Here is a 21,219-nt window from a genome sequence, read left to right as displayed (position 1 = left end):
AAGTCAAACCCATCAGTGTCGAGGCAACACAACCTGCTTATTGTCACACAAGGCAATCCGAGCGGGTGGGAAAACATACATTCATAACGCATCTAACATGCCCTCAAAGCTGACTCGCAAAATCTCCCAAAGCGCTCGAAAAGCCCAAGAGTGAAAGAGTGACCCGTTCTGTGGCCCATCAGAGTAACGTATGACACATGTGGGGCCACCAGACTGGAGGAGAGAGATGGAGAGATGAAGAAAAGGGGGAAGAGACATGGATAATTGCATGTTGACAATCACTCACCTTTTGGCAGTGCATTCCTTCAGTAACTCTGTCAAAGACTTGCGTTCAGTCTCCAGACTCTGGTGCTTGGTAGACGACGCCTCCTCTGAGGAGAAGAACGCAGACAGGTGACAAAATTAAAAGATGGAGAAGAATGAGGCGAGTGAACAGGTAGTCTCATGTGTGTTTGCACAGGTGGGTGAGTGCGTCTCGGTTTGATAACGGTCTATTAAATCGTATTCCCTTAAAGCACGGTCTTTCATCATCACGAAAACATTTCCTCTACAGGCAACATAAAACTAATTGAGATTAAAAAAAATGCTCGTAGGGGTTTTATATAAATATGATAAAAACATAACACCATATAATCAAAACATTCCCAAGCTGAAATTTGGATTTCAAAACTAAGCAGGACAAGACTTGCTTAGATTACAAAACAGACAGGAGGTAATAATGAAATTCTTAAACGTCATTATTTGATATACAGTAGCTAGATGTGTTTTGATTGACTTATGTTTTCACTGAGTATTTAACACAAAACACCAAAGAAAAACGCAAATAAACTCATTCAATTTTGTATACAGCACTGGCCAAAAGTGACGTCCAACGTCAAACATTTAGCCAGTTTTTCGACCTTTATTTAAACATATTATTAAAAATGCTGTATGCATAGTGTGTGGCGTGTACATTAAGGCTCAGGTTTGGAAAGAATTTAAGGAAAATTACATTTATGCATTTTTGCAGATGCTTTAATTCAAAGCGACTTGCAGTGCATTAAAGGGTACACATTTTACAACCTGGTCTCACCGTTAATACGTAGAATTAATATATAACTTTCAAAAACACAAGATATAATTTTTGTACGTTTAAATAGATGCTGAAGCGTACAATGTAGATGTATTTGCAACATTTAATCGTAGCAGTATTACATTTTTACAGCTACAAAACGTAAAACATTTACAAATCTTTCTAACCCTTTTAATACAAATGTTTGTTTTTAATACGTAATGTATTCTTTTTATATTATACAACGTAACCGACAGAAATTGTTTGGAAATGTTGTATATAGCATTTCAAAGATATTTCAAAATGCTAACCCAACCATCCCCCTAAACCTACCCAAAAACAGTTCTGTAAGAAATCAAAAACAACATACAGACAAGTGTAATCACAATAACTTATTTATTGCGAAATTTCAAAAGCAGTACCAAAAGTAGTTAAAATGAGACTGTGTGATGAGTATATGAAGTACATAGAAGTATTAAAGTTATTAATCAACGAGAACGTTAATCCGGCTTCTCTCTGCCAAGGCGCGCATTTCACATTTTAAAAGTACATAGACTGAAAGACGGCAATTTCTCAAATCTGTGATGTAGCACGGAAGAGCCAATAAGCGTTTGATATCACTTTTTGTAAAAGGTTGTAAAGCTTCTTGAGGCGCAAAATTAAAATTCATAACGAATGGGAGATTTGACTCTTACGGTCGCATAATGGTTCATAAAGCACCCATTATAAACCATATATGGTGCTATAGTGGTACTATATCACCCCTGAACGGTTCTTCATAGGTGCTATATAGCACCAAAAAATGGTCCCCCTATGATTACAAGATTTTAGTGCTATTTAGCACCATTGAGTGTAGGAGAAAACACATTTTGTGTGTCATGGCAAACAAACTAAATATTACAAAATGGTTAAATGATAACAATTGATTAATTTTAAGGTTTTAAAGTATAGTCTTGTTTAATATTGTGTAATTCTATGAGTCATGAACATTTCATTAGGTAAATGAGTAAACTATCTAACGACTAATCTAACGGTATTACAGGGGGTCCTCCAAATAAAGTTTGAATGGAAAATAATATTTTTGGACAAATGAAGGTATAGGCATCAAACAAAATGAATGAATAAGCTAATAACAATAAAAAAAACTTTAAATGAAAAGCATAACTTACCCACAATGTATTCGGAAACAATAAAATATAATGTGGTATGTCAAAAATTATTATTTTTGTCTCTTTGTAACGTCACCATAATAACAAAGTATGTATTATAAATAATAATAAATACAGTCCTAATTAGATACATGTACTTGGGGTCCCTGTTCCTCCTCTCAATTCATTAAGGGGTCCCTAGCCTGGAAAAGGTTGAAGACCTCTGTTTTAGGCAATGCTTTATTTCCTGCAAGCGTTTTCTGTTTAATAGAATAAAACTGAATAAAATCCTGATATGATTTTGCCAAATAAATATCTTAACCAACAATACTCATATTTGGATGGTTTAATTTAACCTTAGGGGGAGAAAATATTGAAAAATACGTCTTTCATTGAGAAATTACTTACTGCAGACACTACTTTTGGCCATTACTGTACACATCTGTGCAGATATGTCATCTGATATTCAGGATAGAAATCTTTTGCTACTTTTGATGGTGTTCAAAAGGCTCTTTCCAAAGTAACCAGCATGGCCACATCACCCTCATATCATCTCAGCAACAAAAAGTGTGTGTATGTGACAAACTGTGCATGTGTCAGTCGCATCGGAATGTGTTAGATCGATAATGTACAGTATATTTACATTTTCCTTTATAAAGCTAATTCTTGCCCATCCTAAAATGAGAGACTGAAAGAGAGAGGTAGAAAGAGAGAGAGAGAGAGAGAGAGAGAGAGAGAGAGAGAGAGAGAGAGAGAGAGAGAGAGAGAGAGAGAGAGAGAGAGAGAGAGAGAGAGAGAGAGAGAGAGAGAGAGAGAGAGAGAGAGAGAGAGAGAGAGACGAAATCAAAGCAGACTTGATTTGTTCTGACCCGCACTTGTAAAAACAGAGAGCGTCTGCTTTCTAATAAGCTCACATTTTCTCCTCTTCTACAGCTCTGCTGGATATCTATGTCTTGAAGCTAGGCCTGGCAGTACATCCCAACCCTTCGTGCCATCTCTCTAAATGCAGGGTTAGGTGTAAAAGAGCGAAAATGGAAGCAAGATCATTGTCAATGGACGTAAGCGGTACCACATGCAACGCCTTGAACCTCTCATTAGGAGACAGCAGGAAATAAAAGAGAGAGCCAGAGGGAGAGAAAAGGATTTGGAGGTCTAAATGCTTTTGTTCCCTGCATGTTCGCTTTAGAAGATCTATCATGACACACTGTGCTTAACAAACATCGCCTCTCGTAGCCATCACGTCTGTCAGCATCGGGTTGAGGGATCCTTTTTGTCACCCACAGCTTTCTTAAAGACTACTTGTATAAACATACCGATGGGCAGATGGTGAGCCTAGAATAGGTTAATGTGTTTTGTGTTAAATAACAATCCTAGTAGGTTCCTTTAAGGTTCTTTGTCAGGTTGTATGGGTCCATAAGAACCTTTAACATAAAAAATGCTGGGTTATTTTTAACCCATTGTTGGGTCTATTTGGTAAATATTGGAATGAAGCCTCTTGAGCTGGAATGACCTTCTCTCCCATGTACGATTAAACTGAAACTTCATTACGACTGCCACTAGGGGGCGAAGTCCGGGAATCGTGTTTTTATGTCGTGTACAGTGGAAAGGCCTAACTATCAATGATTGAGTAATATACATCATGTTAGTTCACTGTGCATTAAAATGTATTAGTAGGTTAAAATTAAAATAAACTAAGAATAAAAAATCCTGTAGAAGTATTGTTCATTGTTAATTCATGTTAGCTAATGTATAACTAATGTTAAAACATACAACCTAATGATAAAGTGGGACTGCGTGCGCCAAATGGTGCTAATCTGGCCATTACTGATTTATTTGTAATTTTAACAAAATATGACAAGAAGTAAAACATTTCAAGATAATAACAATGTACTAATGATGGTTTCTAAGGAAAAAAATTATTGAAATAACCCCATTATACGGTGTTGGAGTTTGAACACATGAAAACCAATCTGCTTTGCCAGCGGGTTAATAATCTCACTCAAGCGCAAATTGTATATATGAACTTAATCAGTTATTTCCACAACATAAACTTACAAAAACCTACACTGTCAATCTAACCCAAAGTAAGATTGGCAGAGCGCGCAGGTGTTTTGTGTCCTAACATTCACAAGAACCAGAGAGCGAATGTGTCTTTCCCCTGCACTTGGAGTAACACACTGCAAACTTTTTATATTTTCCTCATTTGCGAAGTGCTTCCAAGTTTGACGTTTACGGGCTCACTTTCCCCACACTGCCATGGCAGAATGAGGGCAACCGCCGATCATAACAATGTCAGATCGCTTTTATGGGCGTAATTTATAACATGTGTGTGGATGTGACGAGAAATTAGAGCGAGGGAAATTGTGGCAGTAGGCTTGACCCTTCAAAGCTTCAATGGAAAAGAGGAACCGCTCAGTGACCAAACCGGCGAGGACGTGTGAGCCCGCATGACTGCGGCTTTGTACATTAAACAGGGATGAGATGGTTACACTTAAGTCATTTTGTGCAATTTCTGGCAATCTCCCTTTATAAGTGGGATAAACTACGGTAGTTTTGGACGAGGCTTTCATGCTGTCTCTGAGGGCTGGACCGGTTAATATCACGGCAAACAAGTGCTGACTGACAATAGTTTAAAGGACCATTAGTGTTTAAATGAAATTTGGGTGTGGGGGGTTCAGACAAAAAGAAGAGTTAGTTAGTTAGTTAGTTAGTTAAAGTTTATTTCGGTCTATTTCAAAAAAAAGAAAAGAAAAAAAAGACAATTTACAAGCAAACATAAACACAAACATTAAATTGCAATATAAACAATTATTTAAAAAAAAAAGAAAAGGTTGACCGAAAAGGTATTGGCTGAAGCGTATGCTTATTACGCCAATCCTTTTTACATATCATTTGTTTTACACACAACACAAAGACCCAAATTCATCTTGCATGTAATGACTAAAAGAAAAGAAACTAAGTTTGATTTGTTTTATATAGTGTAATCTTTTTTTTTATATATAATTTCTTAAATCTACTAATGGATTTGCAAATTTTCATCTCGTTATCGAGGCTATTCCACAGTGTAACTCCTTGAACTGACAGACTTCTTTGTTTAACATTAGTTCTAATTCGGGGTTTACTTAACATAAGAGTTCCTCTAAGATCATAGGAGATTGATTTCATTTGAAACAAGTTCTGGACACAGTCAGGAAGTTTATTATTTATTATTTTAAACATTATTTTAACTATTTTGAATTCCACTAAGTCATCAAATTTTAATAAATTAGAATTTGTAAATAACTTGTTGGTTGGGTGAAAATAATCTGTTTTATTTATAGTCCGTATAGCACGTTTTTGGAGAATTACAATTGGTTTTATTATTGTTTTGTATGTATTTCCCCTAATCTCTACACAATAAGTCATATACGGTAGTATTAGAGACTGGTAAAGTATTTTTAAGGCCTTTAAATCAAGAATATGTTTTGTTTTAGACAAAATAGCCAGAGTCTTAGAAATCTTTGACTTTATGTAGGTTATGTGGGGTTTCCAACTAATCTTATGATCAATAATGACCCCTAAAAATTTAATTTCATTTACCATTTCTAGTTCAAAATTGTCAATTCTAATCTCAACGTTTGTATTTATTTGTTTGTTACTAAATAACATAAATTTAGTTTTATTTAAATTTAATGACAGTTTATTTACATCAAACCATTTTTTTAACATTTTCATTTCTGCTTTCACTATGTCCAGAAGCCGTCCCAAATTTTGATTTGAACAAAACAAAGTTGTATCATCTGCAAATAAAACACAATTTAATTGAGTAGACACATTACAAATATCATTAATATATAATAAAAATAACTTTGGTCCAAGGACTGATCCTTGTGGAACCCCACAAGTAGCCCTCTGTAGGTCAGACCTGCCATTGATAAATTGCACAAACTGAAATCTATTCCTGAGATAGTCACTAATCCATCTTAATGCAACACCCCTAATACCATTTATTTCAAGTTTTTTTAATAATATTTTATGATCAATGGTGTCGAATGCTTTTTTCAAATCTATAAAAATTCCAACTGAATGATTTTTATTTTCTATTGCAGAGGTCAGTTTTTCAACCAGCTCTATTACAGCCATTTCTGTGGATCGATTTGCTTGAAAACCATATTGATGATCACTTATTAGTTTATATTTTTTAATGAAACTATCTAATCTCAGTTCAAATAGTTTTTCTAATATTTTTGAAAACTGTGAAAGAAGAGAAATTGGTCTATAATTTGAAAGTAAATGGCTGTCACCGTTTTTGTAAATAGGGATAACTTTAGCTATTTTCATATTGTCCGGAAAAACTCCAGTTTGGAAAGATAAATTAAAAATATAGGTTAATGGTTTAACGACAAATGTTATAACTTCCTTAACTATTGCCATATCTATATCGTTAAAATCAGTTGATTTTTTATTTTTGAATTTATTTATTATATTTATTATTTCATTTTCATCTACTGATTTTAGAAATATTGAGCTTGTATTTGAATTAATTATGTCAACTTCCACACCTGCCTTTGATTCTGGTTGCACTATATTGTTTGCTAAATTGGCTCCTACATTTACAAAATAATTATTAAATTCATTAGCAATATCGATTGGATTAATTATAGTTTTCAATTGATTTATGAAGTACCTAGGATATTCACTTTTCTTAGTATTTCCTTTAATTGCACTATTTAGTACCTTCCAAGTCTCTTTAATGTTACTTCTATGTTTCTCTAGTAAATTATTATAATAGTCCTTTTTAGTTTTCCTTAATATATTCACTAACTTATTTTTATATTGTTTATATTTAAGTTCGGCTTCCTTTGTTCTTTTTTCTAAAAAAAATTTATATAAAAGATTCTTCTTGTTACATGCATTTTGGAGTCCTTTAGTGATCCAGGGTTTAGCTTCATACTTTGACTGTTTTTGTATGCGCATAGGACAATGTTTGTTGAGTAAATGGGTAAAAATAGACAAAAAGTTATCATAAGATTCATTTGGATCATTAATTGAGTAGACTTCATTCCAGGTCTGTACACTTAGTTCATGTTTAAAGGCTTTTATGGAAGCTGTGGTTCTAAGTCGTTTTAAATTATATTCCCCTTGTTTTTTTACTTTTTGATTCTGAAAAAAATGTTGAAGTGTACTGAAGACAGGTAAATGATCACTTATATCATTTATAAGGAGACCACTTTCTATTCTACTATGAACTACATTTGTAAAAATATTGTCAATTAATGTTGAACTATTGGCTGTAATTCTTGATGGTTTTATAATAGTGGGAAAAAAACCTAAACTAAACATAGTATCCATGAAGTTTCTATGTGTTTGTAATTTAGACGCATTCAATAAATCAATGTTGAAATCACCACAAACAAAGGTTACCTTTGACATATCAAACATTTCCACAATTTTACTGTTAAATGTATCAATACATGACCCTGGAGCCCTATATATACAGCTTACCCGGATCGTTTGCAATTTTTTAACCATTATTTCCACAGTGACACATTCCATAATATTGTCTATTTTTGTTGTCATATTTTTTACTATTTTACTATTAAACTCACTACATACATATAAAGCTACCCCACCTCCTTTTTTGTTGGTTCTATTCACATTGTATAAATCATACCCATCAAGTTTGGTGTCACATTCTCTATTTACATTTAACCAAGTCTCTGAGAAAGCAATGATGTGAAAATTAGGAAATTGTTTTAAGTAGTCCTTAATTTCCCCAAAGTTGGTATACAAGCTTCGACTGTTGAAGTGTATTATTGATAAAGCATTATGCATCTTTATAGTAGATTTGAATTGTTCGTTCGTGTAATACTCACAGTTGCAATTGTTTGTGTAAAAATGGTTCTCTGGATCAATTTCATTCTCCATGTCGTAATTCTTATAATCAGTAAACTCAAAACACTTCATGTTTATACTGCGTGTTTCTTTCATCGCATCGCAGTTAGATGTTCCGGATTGATCGTATTCCGTGTCATTTCCATCATCTGAAGTTGGAGTAGAATTTTTTAACACTTCAGTCATGTTGAGTAAACTTTCATTATCACATTCGGCAATTGATTATCAGAGAGATTCACATAGTACACCGTTTTGAGATTTAATTCCTGTATGGATCCAAGTCCTTGGGTTCTTTTATCCATATGACTTTTGCAGATTCTGGAGGACCAATTTGACGAATCATAACTTTACAATTTCTTGTCCAAGTTGCCTGTATTTTATTTTGTCGTCGGAGAATACGCGCTTGTCGTGCTATATCAGCATTCTTTTTAGTCAAATGTTCATTTATGTAAACTCCGGTTCCAGACAATTTCTTTGCTTCCTTGAGCAATTCCAATTTGCTTTTGCGATTAATGAAGCGAACTACAATATTCGCCTTTCCATTTTCCCTTTTAGGAAACGTATGGCAAGCAGCGATGTCATTACTTTTAATCGGCATGTTGAGATTGTTGAAGAACTGTATTATTTGTTGTTCTAATGTTTGTAGTTCATGAGCCGGTGCGTCCTCACCTTTATCAACACTCGCTGCCGCTCTGGCATACGTTCGATGTCGTGTCTCCAATCCGGTTATGATTATATCCTCCATACGGGTGTATTGTTCCAAATCGTCAACTTTCCTTTCCAGATTCATAATCCGTTCATCCTTTTCTTTTATTATTGTTTTAAGGAGTTTCACTTCGTCCATTAGCTCCATGAGTTTTGTTTGTTGTTTAGAGACTTTGCTCAACTCTTCCGACATAAAACTCAATGATTTCTTTATTTCCTCCATTTCATCAATTTTCATTTTCGGCGGCATTTTTCTTTTCCTTTAGTTTGTGAAGCTTAGTTTTAATTTTTAAAGAGTCTTTTCAAGTTAAATTCGAAAAGCTTGAGCAGCGTCTGGATAGCATGCTGCGTGCTGCGTGCTGCGTGATCAGGAGTTAACAGAGGTATTAATATAAAAGGACAGGGAGAGAGATTGAAAAAATAAAGAGTTGAAGGATAGATGGATGGATGGAGAAAGAAAGAAATGGATGGACAATGAAATTAATATAGAAGGAAGAAATGAAGGAAGAAAAAAGAAAGAAATGGATGGATGATGGATGGAGAAAGAAAGAAAGAAAGAAAGAAAGAAAGAAAGAAAGAAAGAAAAAAAAGAGTAAAAAGAAAGAATGAAAGAAGGAAAAATAGGAAGAATAAAAGGAAAGAAATTGATGGATGGGGACAGAAAAAAAGAAAGAAAGAAGTAAACAGAAAAAAAATAAAACAGAAAAGTTAAAAATAAAGGAAAGATGGATGGATGGATGGATGGATGTAAGGAAAGAGAAAAAAGGAAGAAATAATGAAAAAAGGAAAAATATAGGGAAGGAAGGAAGGAAGGAAGAATGAAAGAAAGAAAATGGATGGAAGGTGAAAGAAAGAAGTAAACAGAAAAGGAAAGATGGATAGATGGAAGGAAAAAGAAAAAGTGAAGGAAGGAAGGAAGGAAGGAAGGAAGGAAGGAAGGAAGGAAGGAAGGAGGGAAGGAGGGAAGGAAGGAAGGAAGGAAGGAAGGAAGGAAGGAAGGAAGGAAGGAAGGAAGGAAGGAAGGAAGGAAGGAAGGAAGGAAGGAAGGAAGGAAGGAAGGAAGGAAGGAAGGAAGGAAGGAAAGAAAGAAAGAAAGAAAGAAAGAAAGAAAGAAAGAAAGAAAGAAAGAAAGAAAGAAAGAAAGAAAGAGTACAAAGAAAGAATGTAAACAGAAAAAGAAATAAACAGAAAAAATACAAAAAGGAAAGATGAATGGATGGATGGAAAAAAAGAGAACAAAGGAAAAAAGAATAAAAAAGAAAGAATGGAGAAAAGGAAGAAAGGATGAATGGAAAAATGGAAATGGATGGATGGATGGATGCATGGGGAAAGAAAGAAGTAAACAGAAAAATAAAAGGAAAGATGGATAAATGGAAGGAAAGAGAAAAGGGGAAGACAGGATGGAAGGAAGGAAGGAAGGAAGGAAGACAGAAAATGGAAAATGAAATTGATGGAGAAGAAATGAGCATAGAAAGAAAGAAAGTAAAGAAAGAAAAAAAAAAGAGTAAAAAGAAAAAAGAAAGAAGTAAACAAAAAAGAAATAAACAGAAAAAATAAAAATGGATGGATGGATGGAAGGAATGAAGAAAGGAAGGAAAAAGAAAAAAGGAAGAAACAATAAAAAGCAAGAATGGAGGAAAGGAATAAAGGAAGAATGAAAAAAAGAAAATGGATGGATGGATGCATGGGGGAAAGAAAGAAGTAAACAGAAAAAGAATAAAAAGAAAGGAAAGATGGATAGATGGGAGGAAAGAGAAAATGGGAGGACAAGATGGAAGGAAGGAAGGAAGAAAGGAAGGAAGGAAGGAAGGAAGAAAGAAAGAAAGACAGAAAATGGAAAATGAAATGGATAGAGAAGGAAGGAAGGAAAGAAAGAAAGAATGGAGGAAAGAAAGAAAGAAAGAAAGAAAGAAAGAAAGAAAGAAAGAAAGAAAGAAAGAAAAAAAGAAAGAAAAGAGAGAAAGAAAGAAAGAAAGAAAGAAAGAAAGAAATGGATGGATGGGAAAGAAAGAAAGAAAGAAAGAACGAAAGAAAGAAATAGATGGATGGATGTATTGGGAAAGAAAGAAAGAAAAAAAGAAAAAGAGATGGATGGATGGGGAAGGAAAGAAAAGAAAGGAAAGAAAGGAAAGAAAGAAAGGAAAGAAAGAAAGAAAGATAGAAAGAAAGAAAGAAAGAAAGAAAGAAAGAAGACAGACAGACAGACAGACAGACAGACAAAAAGAAAGAAAAACAGAGGGACAGAAAGAAAAACAGACGGACAGAAAGAAAAACAGACAGAAAGAAATGGATGAAGAAAGAATTAAAGAAATGGATGAAAAAAGAAAGAAATGAATCAGGTGAACATCATCTATTCCTCTCTCCAGTTCAAACACACATCTCTGCTTCTTCACTGTGTATGAATGTGAAGCCGGGCCGCTCCCTGCAGCTCGAGTCCAGACAGGCTCCTCCAGTCAGAACCGTCTTCTATCTGAAGAGGCCTCATCCATCTCCAACAAGCTAAAGGCAGACCTTTCCCTGAACCCCAAATCCGTTGTTTGTCTCCACAGATGAGGAGGTCATGAACACAATGCACTATGGGATGGCAAGTGCCAGGACATTCAATCATTACCGATGTGCAAGTGTGCGTGTATAAGTTGTGTTCTTTATGAATGTGCAGTGCGCGGCCCAACCCTCTAGTCAAACACCAACCACCACATCAATCAAAAAAACCTCTTCACACCTCCTGCCCACCCACAACATTTAACAAAGAAAAAGAGCGGGATTTCGAAATCGAACACGAATGGCAGGAGGCCGTGACGAATGGGCCAGCGAGGAACTTAAGGTCTGGATAAACACAGCCTTCTCAATTGATCTTTGAAGGAAGCAATGTGGAGTAACGTGAGAGAATGGCGAGTCTGCTCTACAGTAAGACATTGAACATAAGGAGAGACTGCAGAATTACAAGAGCTGGAACACACAGGATGTTAAACCAGTGAAAAATAAAACTTTCACAACACACTGTTTTAGAAGAGAAACTTGTCCTTTTTGCAGATGTTTATAAACCACTGTGTGTAACAATAAAACTGTTGGAAAAGGATGAAAAAAAGGAGAAAATAATAAATAGAAGGAAGAATGGATGGAAGGGAGAAAATAAAGATAGAGAAAGCTAAAAAGAAAGGAGTGTAATATGTGTGACATAAAAGTGTATTGTGTTCCAGTAGCTTAATTGATAGAGCATTGCCTTAAAGCGAAACTCCACCCATCATCTTTCAGACAAGCACATTTGGAGTTATTTTAGGAAATGTCTTTACTCTTCCAAGCTTTATAATAGTAGAAAACAAGGATCAGGGAGCAACTCCTGACTGTAAACCCCAAAAAAGTGCATCCGGCCTTCACAGAAGTAATCCACATTGCTCCAAGATAGTGTCGTTAGCGGAAGCTAGATATTACAGATTATAATGTTTGAAACATGGATATTTTTCCTCAGAAGATCGCATCAATGACCTGCAGAAGCCATGTGGATTACCTCTGTGAAGGATGATGCACTTTTTGGGGGTTTTAAAGTCAGAAGTTGTCTATTTCGGTTCTCGGTTCGATTTTTGATTCTGATTCAACTCAATGAATATAGATTTACTATTACTACAGCATTTCACCTCTGCATTACAAATCACGCATATAGCTTTGTTCTTGTTCACAACACTATCCGCGTCGTCTTTTAATGTAAATGTAGCATCAACGTCAACGAAGCACCTGAAACCGTCATTTTAAGCACGTATGCTGCGTCCGAAAACGCCTACTTCATACTATATAGTACGCGAAAAGCAGTAAGCGAGGCGAGTAGTATGTCCGGAATAGATAGTATTCGAAAAACAGTATGCGTAAAAGTACCCGGATGACATACTACTTCCGGTTAGATTTTGCAGTGTGCATACGATGGACACTTCACTATCCCATGATGCCCCGGGAGAGGAGTTATCCAACGAAGAAGAAGAGGCATGCGGCTGTTTTCGCGCTGGAATGACATGACGTGATGACGACGTATGTCACGTGATGTAGCAACATGTCTAATGTAGTACATCTGAATATCATTCATGATATTGAGAATCGATTTTGAATCGACCAAAAAAAAACGATTAATCGAAAAATCTATTTTTTTGTCCAGACCTAACTCCAAATGTGTTCGTTTGAAAGATGATGGACATCTTGCATGCAATTTTGGATTGCTTGAGGGTAAATCATGAGGGTAATTTTGATACTTGGCTAAAGTATTCCTTTAACAGCACAAAAGTCATGGGTTCAATTATGGGCGTCGAAAGCCAAAAATGTTGTGTGGGTCCAAAACCTTTACTGAAGTAGATGCCATTTTCTTGTATTCTGGTGCCTTCTAATTAAACAGTTGCTTTTATAGCCTAATGCTGCATTCAGACCAGCCGCGATAGAGGCGTCAAGCGCAAGTGATTTCAATGTTAAGTCAATGTGAAGACGCTTTGACGCGCGCCTGGAGGTCAGGCTACACACAGGCTACGGATAACCTACAGCGTAGAGCTTACGCACGACTATAAATTGGGCTTACATGAGGCAAATGGAATGGATTTGAGGAAGCAGCAGCGTCGTCAAAGTCAAGGCTATAGCTTTAAAGTGGAACTGAATTAAGTGGGTCCAATATCATTGGACTTTAAAAAAGTGGGTGGGTCATGTCCCACATATAATAGTTCTGACACACATGGGTTCGATCATACACATTGTGATAAGGCGCTTTGGATAAAAGTACCTGCAAAATGCAGTTAGTACAACGTAAAAGTTTCCTTGAATTTTAGTCGCATTATGCTTACCTTTCTTTTGTAGCTGTGCTCTTTCTTTCTGCAGCACATCCATCTCTCTAGTCAGAGCCTTTTTCTGTCTCTCCAGTTCACATCTCAGGATGCCGATACGCAGCTGCATGCATTCCCTCTCCTTCTTCTGCGAGAGAAAATATGGATATTTTTGATGAATAAAAGCTTCCTCTTTTTCATTCCACCCGACACCAACTCTCTTGAGTGAAGTTATTAAGATAAGAATGTTTAAACGGGAGTAAAATATAGCTCTTGGATTAGTTCTAGTATGCAAATTTTAGTACTCAATCAACAGGCAAAAATAAAGTATATTCGCCTTGGAAAGAAACCGGATACCATAAATTCACATTAATGTGCTAAAAACAGGGGATGATTTTTTTTAAAGCAGATTACGACAGATCTTCCCGTTCCCCTTATTCTCCAGCAACCAGCGCACTTGAGTCCACGGCAGATCTATCTAATCTACATCTACTGCCCTGCGGCTTTCGGGACTGTTAGCGAGCCAAACGCCCTAATGAGGAACAGCGATGTGACGAGGGTGAAAGTGGGATAGAAAAAAGATAAAAAGAGAAAAGGGGGAGTGAGGAGATAACATGAAAAGAACGTTCGCTGTATCTTCAGACTCTATGATTGGTGGTGGTGATCGCTATCAAAACCTGCACTACGGAGTCTAACGCGGAGCAGGATGGAGGATCTTCAAACGCTAGGTCCACATTGCCTCCAGCTCCCAACGCGTAACACACAAACACACAAGTAGAATTTAAAATAAATAAATATTAGTACATGCAGAAATGGTAGTAACCATGCAAGTGTGTGCAAACATAACACACATGACTGACGACATGCAGGGTGTTGGGGAAACAGAGTGGAAGTAACCGAGCAATCTCACGTTAGATCAAGGTAACATCTCAAGATCTCGTATTCTCGCACTTGGCAGCTGAGGAACTGTCAATCAAAGAGACGGCGGAGATAAGTCCTATATCTTCAAAGCGCTTGAGCCCTTACCCTACGGGATGATTTAAAGCTTGCGTGTTTACCAATATCGCCACTGGCACGACAAACACGAACATTCTTGCACTTTACCCCAAAAAATGTGAATTTTAAAATGTCCTTTAAAATTAAAGTGAGCCCTAATGCTGCATAGTTCGTCATGAATATTTAAAAAAACAAAAAGGTCCTGTGATGTGCATCTGTCCAATTTCCTGTTTTGACAGGAAATGCGAAAAAATACACTAATCCAACGATTTCATGGATTCTGTAAAAGGCGCACACATCCACTTACAAAATAAATCACAGCCTACTTTGATCCCCAATAATGAGAAATTACCGAGTAATTCAATTAGCGCAACAACAACCGGTATAGCGTCAAGAGCGTGCGTATGCTGATTGACTGCTTAAGTGTACTAATAGGCTCAACACTGACCTGAGGCCAGTAAGAACTGACAGTCTGGTTGTTTCAAAGGCGAACGCTCTGATCTGTAATCAGGTTCTCATAACTTCAAGACTGGAAACAGATTTTTGCTCATTAAGCGCAGTAACTGATACACTTCAGAGGAATTTCAGACCCTTGTTGACCTTTCCTACGCGGCAGGTTGTGCCGCTGTGATTGAGCGCGAGTGTCAGTCGTTACTGTAAACAGATCCTGAAGTCTGACATTTTTCGCAGAACACCATAGACCTGCCAATTCAGTTTTGGCGGGGAAGAGGCTTCACGGTAATTCACGGAAACCTGACAGCCTACGAAAAATGTGGGATTATTTTGTGAACATATGTGGGAAAATGTGTGCATTACAAATATACAGTGAGGTTTAAATTACTAAATCAGTATAGTAAAACTGATTCAAAATTAATGTATAGACAGAAATGACGTTTTAGGGGAAGATTTTTAGGTCACTAATCAAACTTTGTTATAAAATTTGATATAGTGACCAACTTAACTCCTTTGAACAATAGGTCTGATTCAATTTGCTTTTTGAAACCTTCTCAAATGTATGAGCCAAAGTGACTTTTATTGCATTTAACCTTTACTGTTTTTTATATTTGCATGCATGTTTCCTGAGATTCGAATCACAATACATGGTATTGCTAATGCAATGATCTATACTAGTTAGCTTTAAGAACACAAACTATGGCATGTAAAGAGACACTCCATTTTTTTTGAAAATATGCTCATTTTCCAGCTCCCCTAGGAGTTAAACATTCGATTTTTACCATTTTGGAATCCATTTAGCTGATCTCCGGGTCTGGCGCTACCACTTTTAGCATAGCTTAGCATAATCCATTGAATCTGATTAGACCATTAGCATTGCACTCAAAAATAACCAAAGAGTTTTGATATTTTTCCTATTTAAAACTTGACACGTCTGTAGTTACATTGTGTACCAAGACTGACGGAAAATTAAAAGTTGTGATTTTCTAGGCAAATATGACTAGGAACTATACTCTCATTCTGGCGTAATAATCAAGGACTTTGCTGCCGTAACATGGCTGCAGGAGGCACAATAATATTATGCAGTGCCTGAAAATAGTCCCCAGCTATTAAAGGATAAAACATTTTTCGTCTGTCATAGTACACGATGTAACTACAGAAGAGTCAAGTTTTAAATAGGAAAAATATCGAAACTCTTTGGTTATTTTTGAGCGCAATGCTAATGGTCCAATCAGATTCAATGGATTATGCTAAGCTATGCTAAAAGTGGTACCGCCAGATCCAGAGATCAGCTGAATGGATTCCAAAACGGTAAAAATCAAATGTTTAACTCTAGAGGGCTGGAAAATGTGCATATTTTCAAAAAAAGTGGAGTCTCCCCTTAATCATAAGGGCACATGCAAAAGGCTAAGAAATGCTGAGATGCCATCTTTTAACTTAAATTGTTTGGCTGATAATGCAGAAAACAGAAAACCCCAGTGTTTATACAGTTCTGACAAATTAACAAAAAAAATTATTGCATGTGTCACACTGCGCTGACTGTGCTGCTTTGTATTCGTTTGGCAAATCTTGATTTTATGTCATGGAAATCCATGGCTCATTTAGATTTGAGTAAGAGTAAGAATGAAAGGTGTGTCTCATGTTCTTTCCCACTGGCCAACGAAAAAACACTGGAACGAACAAGCCTATGGGAACAAAAGTTAAAATCGCATAGCATTAAAATTGAATGAGACAGATGTCGATAAAAAATGAGGGGAGAACACACAGGCTTAAGATCAACAGCAGCACCCGCTTACCCTGAGAAAACAACATTTCAACAGGTGAAGGAGCCATCATACAAACACTAAGTACTTTAACATCAAAGACATTGAGACGTTTGTGTTTGTGATAGGGGCATCTTAAGGGAATCTTCATGACTCACAAGTGTGTGAGAAAGCAAGTGAAATTCAAGGCGTATTTACACAGAGACTTTCTGGAATGTAATACAGTATATTATCCATATCATTGGTATGTGTGTTAAAACCACACAAGATCATCTGTATCCCTGCCTAAAAATATAATTTAAAGGGGCCATGGCATGAAAATCTGACTTTTTCCATGTTTAAGTGCTATTATTGGGTCCCCAGTGCTTCTATCAACCTATAAAATGTGAAAAAGATCAACCCAGTAACTTAGTTTTGGTAAACCATTCTGTACAAGCACATGGAAAAATAGGTCGTTGAAAGTTGGCTCTCCTTATGATGTCATAAGGAGCTCTTCTTATAATAATACTGCTCCTTAACCTGCACTATCCAATCACAGCACTGCCATTTAGTGCAGAGAAAAAGAGAGAGAGAAAATAATTCACAACACAATTGAGTTTCAATTTCAACAAACAACCATCATTGTGAGCAGTGTTTGAATTTCATCAGCTCATTTGCATTTTAAAGGACACACCCTCAACGGCACATTTTTGCACACACCTACAAAGTGGCAATTTTAACATGCTATAATAAATTATCTATATGGTATTTTGAGCTAAAACTTTACATATGTGCTCTGGGGACACCAAAGATTTATTTGCCATCTTAAAAAAAGTCTTGTCCCATGGCCCCTTTAAAACTAACCAGGTGATTTTTGCTGGTTTTAGCCAGCCGAGCTGGGCTCTTAGCCTGGCCAAAGTGGTAAGCAGCAATCTGTCCAAAACCATACTGGTGAGGCAGGAAGACCAGATAACCACCCAGTTAAATTTTGTTTCCAGAATAGACACCAAACTGGTATCTGTGTGTGTTCATGAATGAGGAATAACAAAATCACTGCCAAGCACAAATGTTTTTGGCCCCTACGGCACACTTAAAATTATATACATGTCACTAAAATACATAACAAAGTATGAAATATTAAATATCAGTGACTTGAGCAGACTTTTGTCAAAGTTTTTGACATTCCTAACCTTTAAAGGCTCATTATAGTTGTGCGTAAGTCCTATGGCGTAGCCAAAACAGCATAGGTTGCGCGTTTTCATATATAAAGAGTTTGAAAGTGACAAGATGAAAAACACTTTTTTCTGTTACAAACTTTCACAAAGCATCTTTAGGTTATAATAACATAAAAATCCATAATTTGATTTTCCAAGATTTATTATAAAAACTGATCATTTTTCCAGCAAAATGCAATAAATCCAAGTTTTTTTTTAAATGCTATAAATCTATTGAATCAATATATAAATGTGCATTCACCTTTGCCATGTTATATTCATTTAGTTGACTAGTGGTATACACGGATTAAAAAATAAACATTAATGGCATTAATCAAAACACTTACTTTGTCATATTAAGAACACTGTCATTACTGCGGTCATCCTTGGGACGTCGTCGTCGCTGAACTTTTTTCAGCTGTAAAATGTTTTGGTCCTGCTCAATTTTCGTTGACTTCGTGTAAAATAATAAAAAGTTGAATCTTAGTCGCGTCCGCATTCAGGATGAGAGTATTAGCGTAGTGTACGCACTTTTCTTAGTGACGTATGACAAATTCGGAGGGCAGGGGCACAGAGCAGCACAGTCGCCTCCGTAGGCTGCGTAAGCTCTCATCCTGAATGCGGACGCGACTAAGATGGCGGCGCTACCGGAAGGTATTTATTTTCGTTAATAAAGATTTAAATATGGATATTTCTACAACAACACCGAGCGGATTACCCTCAGAAGACCTTTGTTTATCATCCTGGAGCCGTTTGGATTTAATTTGTGAAGGATGGACGCACGTTTTTTTTGGACTTGAAGGTCGTGAACTATGGGTGGATCCCGTAACATTACATTTAATCAACTGAAAGATCTAAAACATTTTATAAAATATCCGAAAATGTGTTTGTCTGAAAAACGATGGACATATGCAACTCGGACAGCTTGGGGGTGAATAAATCATGGGTTTAATATCATTTTTGGCCGAACTATCCCTTTAATGAAGCAACAGCCGGCCCAAGTGCCATTTTCTGTCTCCATTACTGTTGCTTACCAATACCACTGTCATTCGCTCAAACAACTTGATGGAAATGCACCTAATTCGCTTTTTTGCGAATTTCGAAAAGATTCACTTCACGTTTGGATGAAAAACCCAGCTAGTCTCTGGCTGTTTTCGGCCTGCTGTGAGAGAAGATATTTTCAAAGTGTTTATTAAGTTCAAAATCTACTTGAAAACCTCACAGAACGCCTGGGTTTTCCCAGCCCTAGACTGCCACCTCAAAAAATGTCAAAAATGTTTTTCTTCGTTTACTTTTCATTTTTCTAAAAAGGATACAGTGAGTGTGGATACACAAACAGAGGATTTTTTGGTGATACGTAGCAGAGTGAAAGTGGATTTGGGAACGCAAAATCCATCAAAACATACAAGAGCACCTAATGACATATTTATGAGGATCTGCGTAATACAAGATACACAACGTTCAGGACATTTACCACACTGCCGCTGTCTGTACTATAGCATAGCACACATGACTCAGTCACAGGGACTTCCTGTTTGTTCAAACCGAGGGTACCAGCACCACCACATAGATCTATCAGTCTCACCTGTATAAATAACACCCAGAATGCAAGAACAAAGCTACAATGTGTGCATATTTCACATCTGACCATTTTTTTCTGTCATATTTATATGTTTGGCAGATAAATAGCAGACGGTATGGGTGTTCAGCAAACCTTGTGTGATTAATTTAACAATTTTGTTTGCTATTACCATTGCCTCAAAAATGTCTTTACAATGGTAGACAGCTTAAATGCTGGTTTATACTGCCATCTCTGTGAGTCTGTGAAAAAGACATTATCTCCACTTCAGAGTGAAACATTGAATTTTAAATTGAGTTTGACAATCTGCTATAAAATCCTGTCAAGCATACAGCAATTGTAAATTTATTCTTTTACACTTGCAGAGGTGCTGTACAGAGTCTTACCACCAGTACCGTGTACCAGGTGTAGGAAAAAAAACAAGCTAGAAAGGATTTATGTAGTTATAAAACACATAAAGTATACAGTAAAGCAATCCTAAATAAGAACAGATGAACAGATTCAAGACATCCCATGACTTTAAATTATTGAGGTCTCACCTTTTCTGTGCAGGATGCTGTCGTCCTCAGTTTCTCTTCGATTTCCTTTCCGATTTTCTGAACGGTCACCTGAGTCTGTTTGATGGCCCTCTGGGCTGTGTGTAGCCTAAAGGAAATACACAAACACACATAGACAGAGTCCTTTGTCATAATATGATTTTACTACATGAAAAAATGTATAGCATCTTTCAAATCTCACTAAAGGCAGTAATGAACTATTTAGTCATGATGTATTTCATTTGAAAATAGCATGACAACTTAATACAAGATCAATTGCTGTTTTTTGGCATAAAAATGTAGTCAGATTACATTAAGTAAATTAAAGAAATAGTTCACCCAAATATGAACTATGGTTCTTGTGTATCTTGTGACTAGATTTTATAACTGAATGTTTCGTCACAAGCCACGCGAAGACCATTGTATTCCAAATTATCCACATGGCAGAATATTTAAAGTCCCCATGGCAGGAAGTTGCGATCAATTTTCCTTTCACATTGTGATGTATTTCAGAGTGAAACGGAATATCACACAAGGAAAATAGTGTGTGTGGCTTGTGTTTTCCACTGCGAATTGATTGGATATAGAAAAGTAGGTGGTCCATTTAGAAACGGAACTCGTAACAGATGGACCGTTAAAGTGGGCGGGGTTAACAGATGCTCCCGCCCAAGTTGTCTAGCTGACATCATCAGAGAATGATTGCCAGAGGAGGTAGGAAGGAAGTACATTTTCAAATTTTGATTAAAAACGAACGTGCCCTCATAAATTTTTAAGTCGCCATGAAACAGAAGTAGTGATTGTCTTATTTTCCCCGTGGGGACGTATATCAAAGTAAAACGGGTTCTGAAATGAAAGAAAGGTAAGGCTGGACTTGGATCGTGAAGTTGGGTCATGTTACTATTTGCTAATGGTTTAAAAAAATTTCCTGGACCCCGTCCACCTGTAATACCATATGACCGGAAGTAAAGAGAGATCGTTTACAGGAGGGGAGGAGATTTGTGTTTTTATTAATTCTTTCCTCACCATTGACGATTTAACTCGTCAATTAAGAGAAACCGCTTTCCTGCCAATGACAAGTTTTTCCGGCAATCCATATTTCCGCTATTATCCACCAGGTGACGCTCTTAA

General features: G+C 36.4%; 1 protein-coding gene across 1 annotated transcript in view; it reads right to left on the bottom strand.

Annotated features, from left to right (window-relative positions):
- The window catches only part of uvrag (UV radiation resistance associated gene), a 118,512-nt gene that overhangs the window by 69,982 nt on the left and 27,311 nt on the right, over positions 1-21,219 (bottom strand). Inside the window, exons 7-9 of the mRNA XM_065259668.1 lie at positions 20,095-20,200; positions 13,593-13,719; positions 287-371 (exon numbers count right to left, since the gene is read on the bottom strand). Of these exons, the coding sequence (XP_065115740.1) occupies positions 287-371; positions 13,593-13,719; positions 20,095-20,200 (318 nt within the window). The remainder of the gene's footprint in view (positions 1-286; positions 372-13,592; positions 13,720-20,094; positions 20,201-21,219) is intronic.

This window comes from Paramisgurnus dabryanus, chromosome 10, assembly GCF_030506205.2.
Source record: "Paramisgurnus dabryanus chromosome 10, PD_genome_1.1, whole genome shotgun sequence".
Lineage (NCBI taxonomy): Eukaryota > Metazoa > Chordata > Actinopteri > Cypriniformes > Cobitidae > Paramisgurnus > Paramisgurnus dabryanus.
This window is presented reverse-complemented; position numbering and strand designations above follow the sequence as displayed.